The 13,335-nt window shown below is 46.9% G+C and overlaps 1 protein-coding gene across 1 annotated transcript in view; it reads right to left on the reverse strand.

Annotated features, from left to right (window-relative positions):
- Nucleotides 1–13,335, reverse strand: part of LOC132464953 (neural-cadherin-like) — a 50,165-nt gene that overhangs the window by 31,159 nt on the left and 5,671 nt on the right. The window contains 6 exon segments of the mRNA XM_060061587.1: nucleotides 223–391; nucleotides 4,327–4,499; nucleotides 7,825–7,879; nucleotides 7,881–7,942; nucleotides 7,945–7,967; nucleotides 13,222–13,330. Of these exon segments, the coding sequence (XP_059917570.1) occupies nucleotides 223–391; nucleotides 4,327–4,499; nucleotides 7,825–7,879; nucleotides 7,881–7,942; nucleotides 7,945–7,967; nucleotides 13,222–13,330 (591 nt within the window).

A 13,335-nucleotide genomic window follows, 5' to 3' on the forward strand; every position in this document is an offset into this window, starting at 1 on the left:
GACACGGCGTTTCAATAATGAAACGTTCATCGTGTTATTTCCTGCTGCACAGCCAGTTGCTGCCCACGCACGCGTTCCCTAAACGCCACCCCCCCCCCCCCCGTCTCACGGAGGAACCAATTACCCCCGGAATGTTTAACATTCAGTCACTCTCCAGCCAGCGCCATCATAATGTATTCCCAGGGCGGAGGGCCCCGGCCGTCTGTGACAGCCCCGGCGTACCTGTGTCCGGGTGGACTCTGAAGGCAGGCATCGCGCTGTCTCGGTGCATTAGCCCATATTTGACTTTCCCGTTCGCTCCCTCGTCCGCGTCGGTGGCCTGCGCTTGCAGCACAAACGTCCCCGCTGGCTGGTTCTCCAGCACGGAGGCGCGCTCGCGGTACTGCTGACACTGTGGGGGAGAGACAGTGGGTGGAGGTGGGAGGGTGGTGGTGGTGGTGGTGGGGGAGGGGGGGGGAGGGGGGGGAGGGGGGGTAATGGGGTGGTGAGGTTGGAGGGGCCAGGAAATGAGAAACGGAGGAGAGAAGTGGGTGGGATGTTTCTGCCATAACTGCGGAAGCCCTCATGACAATTTATAGCCCTTGTATATATATATATATATATATATATGATGTACACATATAATCTCATATGTCTCAACACGATAACCGCACCCAGGTTAATGTCCTTATCGTTCCTGGCTCGGCGAAAGGGAAGCGGAGAGTACATGAGAATGCATTCATCTTCCCAGGCTTGTGTGCTAAGCCTGAAAAAGGGAGCACGATCGGCCAATGCTGGTTTCCTTCCAATAATTCCCCTCCATGACTTGCTACGTGTTCCTACTACAGTCTACTGCGGTGCTCTGCTCAGACACAGCAGGATGATGGATGAGCCGGGCCGGCTCTGACACGCCGCGCTCCCCAGAGAGAAGCGCTAAACAGATCACAGAGAACTTGAGTATGACTGGATCGTATTGCATTACAAAACAAACAGCCTTATTCAATTGGGTCTTTTTGTTTTTTCCGCCCGCGATGTTTCCGTCTGGCCTCCGTCACAGGGGCTTCAGCGGCGTCGTACCGCAGCGCGAGTGTGTCTGAAGGGGCTCCCTCAGCGCTGCTGTGTTCTCAAGACGTAATTGGGGAAAGGCACCAGGGAGGCTGAGGTGTCAGGAGACGAGACGCTAACCGTTTAGGGGACTTTTGACAAGAGCCCTCTGACGAGAGCCAAGGTTCACCGTCATCAGAGAGAGATTCACTCGGTTTTTTGCAAGCTTTCTCTTGTTGTTCATTTTGAGGAACACACAATCCCATCTTTTCTCCACTGCACCTCCTCGCTGGCAGTGAGCCAACCATTTTTTACTTTTTGTCAACAAGCGGTGCCATCCACCCGAGGAAAAAGTTGTGATCCTATTTCGTTCATTAGGATCTTGTTAGATGACGTTAACTTGATATTTACTTGATATTAACACAATGACAAGCTTCAAGTGCCAGTGAACCCAAAGTCCTGTTTTTTCATGTCGAGTTAGTATATCTTCTAGGATCTTAAACATAGCAATCAATAGTATTTATCCACTGTTACCGTACTTAAACAAGTGTCAAACAGAGTCAACTGGTTTTCTATGTCACCATCAACGAGTTTGTGGAAGTTCCATCCCGCCCCGAACTCAGGCGCTGTTCTTCTTTGTGACGATGAGTTTCCTTTTTGGGTGCAGCGGGGCCAAGTCCCCCAAGGCCCCTGGCTGACAACCGCCAGGGAAAAGAACTGAAATCAAGGGGCCTCTCTCTTTCAATGCCTGATGCGTGCCACATTTCTATTTTTTAGATACCCTAGCCCCTTTGAAGTGAATAGAAACGAACTAACCCGCCACCACGATATATCTCCTTCGCGGCTCTGCAGCACCAATGATATAAAATCCGTAACGTGCCGATAAAAAAATTGCGCCGAATTCCCAGCACGCTCTTCAGTCGGCCATTGATACAGTATATCTATTTACTATCTTTACCATCTTTGACTCTTCGTATCGCATCCAACATACATTTTCCACAATTATTTTTGGTTACGCACAAAATATGTCGTACCAGCACAAGTCTAGACCCCCCGCCGAGACTAGACCCCGAGTCTGGACCCCCCTGCAAAGAAGGCAGACTCCCAGCCCTGGGGGCGAGCCTCTGCTCTCGGAGGCCCTGGTTTGTTGCACTAGTTTGGAACGATTACCTTGGGTGGTTACCATGGGGATAGCACTGTCGCCTCCTTCACAGAACTCATGGGTGCAAACCGTTCAGAGCTAAAACCGGGTGTTCATTACATTTGATGGTTCCAAGTGAAACATGTAATCATTTCGCTGCGCTCCCCTATGTATCACGACCCCAATGGTTGTGATACCACGGGGCATAAATTGTCACTGTTGTACAGACAAATGAAGACCTCACAAAACTGATCACAATCGTTTTGCTTTGAAATGTCAACGTTTGAAAGCAGGATCCCCTCTGAAGGCCATTTGACATTGTCTTTCTACTTGTAATCACCTTGACTGAGCACCCACTGAGATTATTCACTTAAAGACAAGACAAACGTGACCCTTTTGTTTTTACCTCGATAGCTAATTAACCCATCATGGTCTGTACACCGTTTAAACAAATCATGCTAAATTGGTCACGGCGCATCATATTTAACGTTTATATTTAAATCACTGAATAACACCCACCTATTTTTTGATTGCATGCTACTCGTGGGCGAGAACAACATCCAATAATAACCCTCCCCCCTTGGAAAGCACATCACATATTCCAGGCTAGACGCACTCTAAAGGCCTTTTTCACATCCTCTTTAGTGTTCCTCTAAGGTCCTTTATTTCCCAAGGCTTTTTTAGATAGAGCCTGGGCCAGGGGAGTGGAATGAGGCAGAAGGCCATAGATAACAGGTATGAAGTATAAGGGCATGGGTTGAGAATATGTAGCAACAACAAAAGACCAGAGATCACAAAGCAAGGGGAACACACAAAGGTCTAGCATGCACAACAAATGACTCCACCTGTGCCACCTATACAAAGCTCACATCTGTGAAAAGGTGGCAACGGTGTGGATTGCTATTCTTTCGGAGCAGCATCCCGACTCTACCTGATAGACGCCGTGCCTCGGAGAGCAAGAAGGCTTGTCCCGGGAGCTTTTTAAAGAATGCGTTGTCGGTGATATCACACGAGAGCTCACATGCACTCAGAGAGGCAGACGGAGAGAACGAGAAATATCAAACAGGATGACATAAAACTGACAAAAAGGTGAGATGAGAGCGCGATAGAGAGATAAAGAATGAGTGAGAGCAAGGGTGAGAGAAAGATACTAATATATATATAGATTACATTATCTTTCTTTTTCTCACCCTTTATATATATATATATATATATATATACACACAAATATATATATATATATATATATATATATATATATACACACACAAACACAAACACACACACACACACACACGCATGCACACACGCACGCACACGCACACACAGAGTATATGATAAGGTAAACCAGAAGGAGTAATTTATATAGTTGCGTGATGACAATATAGCCTGTAGGTAATTATTCACAGACTCTTGTAATGTCAAGCATAAGGTCACGACGGACCACAAAGACAGTTCTGAGGCATGGCCTGATATTTACACACAATATGTTACCCCCAGATCCAGCCGACCACAGGACAGCCTCTTCCGTTCAGCTCACTCCTCATTTAGTTAAATATACAGGTATAGTAGTATCGGTTGTGTTGATACTGCATTTTTTTTTAAATAAAAATGATTCATTAAATTAACGATGTCCCTAGAGTTGGCCAGTGTGTTCAGAGGGTAAGGAGGAAAAGAAACTCGGAAGAGAGAATATGTTCAGAGAGAGGAGGCTGGAGAACAAAACGGTAGAGACAGCTCGCTCTGTCCGTCTGCCCCTCTCTCTTTCTCTCTCTCGCTCTTGCTTTGTCTCTCTCTCCCCCTCTCTCATTCTTCTCCCTCCTCATCTTATTATTGCTGGTGACTGTTTAGTTCAACGCTTACCTTCTTATCTTCTCTTACCATCCCAATCATGTAAACTGGGGTTTCCACTTCTGCATTCCTTCAGTTTGGTATTGAAGTCAGGGTTAGGGTTAGACTTTGTTGTGAAGCACTGTTTCCTATTATTCACTTGACTACTACCACAGGGTAGAAAAACAAAGCACTCATTCCTACCTAGTCTTGCTTTTATGGCTGCGGGGCTACTCTGCACCCTCTCCGATTGTTTATTTCATCTCATTTATTTTTTTTGAACCTCGATTTCAGCTGCACCTGGGTGGAAACCTCAGCGCCTCACCCCTTACCTCGTCGAATATGGGTTTGTTGTTGTTGACGTCGTCAACCCCCACGATGACCCTGGCCGTGGAAGCCAGCGCATGCGGGCCCCTGGACGCGTTGTCGTCGGTGGCCGTTACGTTCAGGACGTACTCCAGCCCCTGGAGCCGGGGCAGCGGCGTGGAGCGGAGACGGATCAGGCCTACGATATGAAGGGGGGCGGGGACACAGCCGTTACCATGGGAGACACAACTGTCACTGTGGGGTACACCGCAGTTACCACCACCACTAAACAAGTTTGGTGCCTTGGTTTCGGTACGTTTGCGTTGGTGTGAATGCCACCACCTCACTTCGATGTGAACCAAATCAGCCGACCGAGACCTCCCTGAACAGCTGGTCTCGGGTAAAAAGAATGAAAAATGCCGATGCATTTAACACATTCAGCACCAGGATGAGGGAGAAGGAGTTCGACAGGCCCACTACCGCCCCAGAACTTTTTGTCCAATGATTGAACGATCCTCTCTCTCTCTCTCTCTCTCTCTCTCTCTCTCTCTCTCTCTCTCTCTCTCTCTCTCTCTCTCTCTCTCTCTCTCTCTCTCTCTCTCTCCTCTCTCTCTCTCTCTCTCTCTCTCTCTCTCTCTCTCTCTCTCTCTCTCTCTCTGTTTGAACAGAAGAACACACCAGAATAACCTGTTTAGTAAGCAGGATTTGATGCCGCATTCCTACACTTATAAAAAGCAATTCAATGTGGAAGTTCTCAAAATATTCAGAATACAATACTCAGATTGAGTGATGAAACGGAATACATTACATATTAAATTTTTGGCCATGTATTCTGTAACTGGATACATTTTAAAAGTATCCTTCCCAACACTGCATGGGGGACGCAACCGTTACCATTGGGGAACACCGCCGTTACCATGGGGGACACAACCGTTACCATGGGGGAACACCGCCGTTACCATGGGGGACGCAACCGTTACCATGGGGGAACACCGCCGTTACCATGGGGGACGCAACCGTTACCATGGGGGAACACCGCCGTTACCATGGGGGACACAACCGTTACCATGGGGGCACAACCGTTACCATGGGGGACGCAACCGTTACCATTGGGGAACACCGCCGTTACCATGGGGGACGCAACCGTTACCATTGGGGAACACCGCCGTTACCATGGGGGACGCAACCGTTACCATTGGGGAACACCGCCGTTACCATGGGGGACGCAACCGTTAGCATGGGGGAACACCGCCGTTACCATGGGGGACGCAACCGTTACCATGGGGGAACACCGCCGTTACCATGGGGGACGCAACCGTTAGCATGGGGGAACACCGCCGTTACAAAAGTTTGATTCATTTTGATTATGCAGATTTAATCTGGCAGAATTTAGCATGATGACCAACTTAATTATTTCCCGGATATTGTATTGGTTACCGTAGTCCCTAAATGTATGTAGAAATGCAGGAAATGGTATTCAAATCGCAATATTTTTTCTTCTTGGGGAGTACCCCCAGACCCCCCACATTATTGTGTTTCCCCCCCACTTGTCAAACCAAATTTACGCCCTTGAACTGATATTATGAACACTAAACGATGGCGTTTGGTTCTCAGACTTTTCTGGAACTTACACAACAAGTAGAGACTCGTAATGATGGTTATCTCGGCCATGATTGAGAATGAATTGGCAGAAAGAAACTTTATAGTCACAAGACAGTCCCTCCTCCTCGTTTTGAAGTTTGCAGGATCAAAATTGTTTACTTATGCGAGCAAACTAGTGCGAACACCCGATGTGAATATTCGCTTCGCCTTTGGTGTGAACGCACAGTAAGAAGAGCTTTTTTTTAAATAATTGACAGGATATAAATAAAAACCGCTGGAAGATTGTCATTCTTCATTTTTTGTGGTGCTTTCTTGCGTTTGCACAAAGATAGAGCACGGGTGGGGGGCGGAAGTTTACTATGTCCTCCCAACAAAAAAAAAAAAACACATCAAGAAATTCAGAATAAATCCTCAAAACCAATTTCACAGTGGTGGTTTTCCTTAGTGGCTTTGTCACGTTTCTTATCTAATGACAGAAAGTAGAACAGACTACTGGTTCCTCTCCGGGCCCCGCCCGTGGGGCCGGAGGCCCCGGTTGGGGAGGACGAACCGCCGTCAGAAGTTAACCAGACTCAGCGAGGGCCTATTAGCCGTGGCCGGGTTCAGCCCCTCTTTCCTGTGTTGTGTTTTGGTGGGGGGTTGTAACCCCCGGAGATTAAAGCCGGGATAAAAGCAGACGGGGCTCTGAGTCGTCGTCTTCTAACCCCGTCAACAGACACGGCACAACGCGCCCACCAAACATCAGAGGTTATCTCTCAGGATGCGCTGCTGCAGCCTGTGATGTTAGCGGAGCCCATTGAAGTGAAAACGTGGGCAGAACTTTGTTGTGGTTATGCGCTCCTGCTATGCTGCTCGCCATCTTAATTATTTTCCCTTCAATGCTGTTGATTAAAAAGACTGCACGGCATGCTGATACACCCAGGGTCCGGAGAGACACTGAGAGAGAGAGAGAGATAGAGGGACAGAGGGAGCGAGAGACAGAGACAGAGAGCGAGAGAGACAAAGGCAAAGCGAGAGAGTCGCATTCTCTTATTTGCGAACACACTCGTGATGTCGACGACTGTGGCGGTGTGTGTGGTGCGGGGGCGCGGGGGGACAGGATGGCAGAGAGTGGTCCTCAGCTAGCTAATGGCACAGCGTGACAGAGACAGCACTGCAGCGGGATGGGCACGGTAATCCTTTCGGCTTAAATGTCAGCCTTGTTTACTAATGCATCGTGAGCCGATGCAACGGCTACTCAAGGAGCCACGCACTCCTCGTGACGAGGGGGAAACCCATGCTGCATGCCGTCCGCAGCGCACGCACACGCACAACACACACTCACGCAAACACACTCAGTGAATTGCCCGGGGCATTTTGCCGGCAAGGATGGACAAAAATAAGGAGAGCAGAGGGTTTGGAGCTGTGGACAAAGAGGTGCGGCGACGTCGCCAGAAAGAGAGAAAAAAGCTTCAGAGATCAGGGAACAATGATAGAGCCCCTTGAATTGGATCGAAAGGGTGGCTTGATAAATATCACAGCAGCTGACAAATGTGCCGCTGGTTCGGATCAAACGGTAAATAAAAAAAAAGATAAACTGTGTAGACACCAAAGCCCCCGGAGCTCAGAGGGCAGGGCAGCGTTTCTCCACAACGCCGCGCAACAAACAATAACGCAATGTCAAACGACGAACAAACAACGTCCCCTGCTATAATTTATGACCCCCAACACTATAAACCGCAGCATAGTCAAATGACTTGTAATATTGTTTCTAACTCGTGCTCTCTAAATCCCATCCTTCCAAATTTGACTTTGAGTGCAGAGGGCATTCTACTCATAAAATTGTCCATTATATTAGAGGAAACCAAATGTGTGCTTTTAGGGCAATCTCTGTGAATCACAATGAGATGTGAATGTGAAGACTGGTAATTAAGGTGCGTCACCTTTCTGACTGTCAATGACGAAGTTGCCCTCTTCATTGCCTGCCGTTATGGAGTAGGATAATCCCGTCCCCATCTGGGTCTTTGGCCAGCACCGTGGCAACCAGTGTGTTGGGCCCGCATCCTCCGAGACAAATGTGCGGTACCTAAAGATGAATGAAGAAGAGGGTTCAAACAAGGATCACACACATTACTAACAAAGACAGACAAATACACAGCAATTTGCAATTACGTAGTCAGAATACACACAATACCTATGCGCAAACAAACACACGCTTGCATGCACATACACACAGACACACACAAACACACGCACACTCTCTCTCTCACACACACACACACACACACACACACACACACACACACACACACACACACACACACACACACACACACACACACACACACACACACACACACACAATAAAAATACACAGGCAGGTATGCATACAAAGATATATGGAGTTGCACTTTGTCCATTTGCGATAATCGAGACAAGTCAGGATAAACAGATAAACAACAAACATGCTCGTATGCATATAAACACAGACACAGAGAGACACACACACAAACATGCACGCAAACCCATGCATTCACACTACGAAGAAACTCAGACACACATATCAGACATAAATAACCGAGTGTGCGTAGCATGTCCCCGTTTGACACACAAACACACAAATAGTCACACGATTGCAGCTCAGAGCCTCGGTTGTCCGGTTACGGCCCACGTGGCGTTCCACCTACAGCATGATTCACCCGGGCCTCTTAGCCGCTCAGTCGCGGACGAAGTGATCATGTCTTCTGGACGCTGAAGTAATTGAACAAATGGTACCCCTCCCCCCCCCCCCCCCCCAACACACAGCCTCTTTCAGGCAATTTGATCTGAAGCCTTTTAACATGTCAGCCGTGATTTGCTCGCTATAGATGGTGTATGGGTGCCGGGGTTCCTGGAGACCGATTCCTTTCAGGCTGTGGAACACGCTAAAGAGGCAAAGAAGATGAACTGTAGCACTGCATGGCTTTCAGAAGGAACAGAAAGAGCATGTGAGAAATGGAGATTGATAGCTAGGTTGGAAAGAGTGACAGTAAGAGCAGTAAGTGACAGGACGAGATTGACAATGAAATTATGGGGAGTGGGAGGCAAATTGGCGGGAAGCAGGACGGAGAGAGAAAGGAAAGAAATAAGAAAGAAATAAAGAAAGAAAGAAATAAAGAAAGAACGTGTCTCGAAAGGGAAAGACAAAAAAACATGAGAGCAAAAGAAAGAGAAAAACAAGGGGAGGACAGTATTATTTGAGTTTCAGATGATCTGTCAGCAGCGCATGTCTTATGCAAGAATGTGTAGCGCGATTGTGCGTATGTAAATAAGTGTGTCACGCAGGCATGAGTGTGCATGTATTTGTGTGTTGGATTTTGCGTGCCGCCTGTTTTGTGGGCATATGTTTGCGTTTTGTGTGCGTGTGCGTGTGCGTGTGCGTGTGTGTGTGTGCGTCAACCATCCGATCTGTGCATGCATATCCAAAGCGGTGGTGACCAGTGTCCGCGGCCCCAGAGTCCGAGGTGATTGATGGTGTACAGGGGAACCATGATGGGTGAGTTCAATCTCCGCCCGCAAGCTGTGGTAGTCGCTGTGGCAATGCACACAGCGACCTGTGTCTGCCCCCCCCCCCCCCCAAAAAAAGCCCTCCACCAGGCCACCTTTCTGCCAGCCGGGAGAAGAAACACACACACACACACAAACACAGACACACAGACACAGACACAGACACACACACACACACACACACACACACACACACAGAGGCTCCCAACCGAGCCGCTCCCCGCCGCTTTCAGCTTTCAGCTCCCCGCTCTCTGCTCTCACGCAGGTCAGTGGCCAGTCTGATTATTCACCTGTCTCCGGCTCTTTACCGCATGCCAGGTTTATGGACCACTTCAGACTTCTCCCCCCCCCCCCCCCTCTTCTCCCCAACACACACACACTTCTCCTTCGTGCCCTGTATGAATAACTCTTTGCATTTCAAATCATTGTGAACTGCAGAGGCATGCAAGAAAAAGCCAAGCCTGTCACGTCCTACTGCTATCTGTGGGTCACACTTCAACCGAGTGGATGGTTTTTTTTGAACCACCACTGCCAGTCCATTCGGCCCATTGAACGCGGATAAAAGAGGACGATAATGACCATTAATAATATAAAATTCCATTTGAAACACAACATGGAAGTTATATTTGAGGAGTATATTATATTAAAGAATATTTATGAGTCAGTGTTTTATGGTTTGTGCTTTCGGCTGGTTCAGAAATTGAATAACATTCATCAGATTTTGGATGTGGAACCCTTTCACCCACACCCTCCTCTTCCCCAATGAGGAAGATTCAGTTCAAGATTAATGAATTGATTGACATTTTAATTTGGGATTTCATTCATTAAAGCACCTGCTCATAATGTCAGTATAAACAACACTATAATAGATAAAGTAGAATGATAACCTCTTTATATTGTGTATCATAGTACCTTGTGTTCAGATGACGGATGCCTGTGTGGCTACACTCTTTGGTAACTCGTCTTCAGTCTTGCTATTTCGCTGTTGAACCTCTTTTGGGATAAATAGAATTGGTAAGTCATTCTCTCTGGCTTCCAGTATATAAATTCTATCAACCTATTATACCCTTCCATGTGTAATAAAATGACATTATCCTAATAGATATGTTATTTGATTATATATATTTGAATAGATATTTGCATCTGATGGTTTAACAAGCGTCATATTAGGCTGGCTGTGACTCTTTATTTAACCGCAGGACTATTTGTGCCACTCAAAAATGTGCTGTATATATCTCCAGTATGTAAGGCATACCGCCCTACATAGTGAGGCTGCTGTGTAGTCATACGAGGGTGTAGCGACATTCTCTGTCCCCTTTGGATCGTTTTGAACAATTTCCATTCATCATGCCCGGGCCCCATGCTTCTGCAGATTAACACATCGCAGAAGACCATATCAAAAGCATTTCTTCTTGATCTGCCCAGCTTACAATCAAACAACTGCAAGTAACCCCAACGTGTTGGGACGACAGGTGAAAGTGTGAACCTGGAGTTCATCTGATTCTATTTTTGGAGCGATATAATTAAGGGATGTATCTGTATGGTTGCCTCCAACCTTGGTGGATTTTCATAAATATTCCATAAATTAGCAAGCCTCGGGGAGAGAGACCAAAACCATGGAAGATGGTTGTGAAACCATGGCTTCGAAACCATGGCACTCACAATCCTGTGTGTTATTCTGTTGGTGGAGATAAACATTTCTTGTTTAGATAACAACTTGGATTATATAGAATATTAATGACAGGAAGGTCATTAAAAGTGAAATGATATTGCTTTTTTTTTTCTTAAATATATAATCAGTGTTTTTCACCCAGTGAACCAACGGTGGTCCTAGGAAAACCCAAAATAGCCTCTCTCTCTCTCTCTCTCTCTCTCTCTCTCTCTCTCTCTCTCTCTCTCTCTCTCTCCTCTCTCTCTCTCTCTCTCTCTCCTCTCTCTCTCTCTCTCTCTCTCTCTCTCTCTCTCTCTCTCTCTCTCCTCTCTCTCTCTCTCTCTCTCTCTCTCTCTCTTCCTCTGATCTCTCTCGTGTGGGTATGTGTATGATTGTGCTTTTTTGGCCCCCTTTTCACCATCTCAGCGAGCGGTGGAGACTCAAACACGCGCTACGTGGCAGCTCAAACATACGCTAAGTGGCACTGCTGCCTTCGCCGCTCCGTAGGATGCAGTATACCCACATCCTACATCCTTCTGTTGTTCCTCTGCATGGCTTCCCTGTCTCTCTCATGTCTCCTCGCCACGTTGCCGTGTTTCTCTCCCCCCCTTCGGTTTTACGTATTCCCTCGGTGTGAACGTTCTCTAGTGTCCCTCTTCAGCCTGAGACTGAGAACGAAGAGGAATCCTTCCTCCGCCGTTATAGCCATCCTTTGTGTCAGTCCCCCACACACGTGTTCCTTCACAGAGACAGACATGTTGAACAAAAGGGAGAAACAACACAGGTCTACGCTGACAGGCGTATGAGTGACAGGCCCAGGGTCTGACTCATTTGGTGGGTGGTAAGGGGCAGGTGGTGGGAGGTGAATGCCTCATGTCAGCATGACAGTTACTGCCCTCTTCCCTCCGCTTTCCAAAGGAATGATAAGAAAGAACAACACCGATGCTGTACGACACAAACACTGGATTTGGATGACTTGCTGTTTGTTTGGTATAAAAGCATAGTAAATCCACAAGGAAATAATGGAAAAAGAATGAGCAGAAAGGGATTGGATTCACATTTTCTTCGTCATTCTCTGTGTGAATACTATTGTATTGGTTAAAAGATTGTAATCACAGAGACATGCCGGAGATTGACAACAATCGATGTATTATGTAGCTAAGAAGTTGCGGTCGTTCCCTCTATGATGAGTATATCTGGGTCAAGGATGAACTTTCATTACATAGAAATCTCAAACCCAGGTACTACTGGTGAGTATAATTCCAACATATCAATAAAGGCAATTCAATTCAATTTTATTTGTATAGCCCTTAATCACCATTACAGTCTCAAAGGGCTTAACAGGCCAAATATTTGTGACACCCCCCTTTACCCATGCCCCCACACGGGCAAGAAAAAACTCCCTTGAAATCAGCGAGGAAGAAATCTTGAGAAGAAACGCATAGTAGGGATGGTTAGGCAGACCATGCTAACACAAGTATAACATACAAATGTATGATGAGAATGCATTTTTATTCCAAAAGCAAAGGCTGCGTGAAAGAGTGGAAAAATAAGTGTTAGAAAGACCCTGAACCATTGTAACCATTTCTCCCCGCTTCACTGAATCCTCTGTTACAATTTTAATGTGACAAAAATTACTTTGTTGTGCTGATTCTGCCAACATTCTCCCCCTTTTTAATTTGTCCACAAACTTTGCCGAACTCTGGGAAAGTTGATTCCAAATGACCAAAGTGCAATTGCTACATGTTTACATTTAAAAAAACTTCAGTGGACAAGACAAGCAAAGCGATTTTGACTAATGATACTGGTAACGGAGGCTTTAGTGAAGCCAGGAGAGACGGTTACAATGGTCCCATCACCCAGATCGGTATGGTGCTTTAACATGCAAATGGTCAATCATTAACATGCTTTTTCTTTTCAATAAACCCCTCAGCACAAAGTCCTCCTGAGTCCTGCGCTGCGTTCTGTAGACTGCATTCAACCCCACGGTAGACTGCTCCACGCGCGACCCCGCAGGGCTACACGACCAAGGTGATTCAGAGAAAAAGACTAGCGGCCGTACCCTGTGTGCTTACCTGTAAGGAAAGCTGTGAAGTGTGCTAAATAATTCACCTGTGCGCTGTGATTTAGGCTAGCAGATTGCCTGGCTGCATGGAAACCTTGGAGACACTCGCGTGTGAAGCAGTGCAGAAAGCAGCTCTTTCCAGTGGGTCCCGGGGAAAACAGGCCCAGCGTGCCTCCCTCCAAGTTGACTTAA

Source organism: Gadus macrocephalus, chromosome 9 (assembly GCF_031168955.1).
Source record: "Gadus macrocephalus chromosome 9, ASM3116895v1".
Lineage (NCBI taxonomy): Eukaryota > Metazoa > Chordata > Actinopteri > Gadiformes > Gadidae > Gadus > Gadus macrocephalus.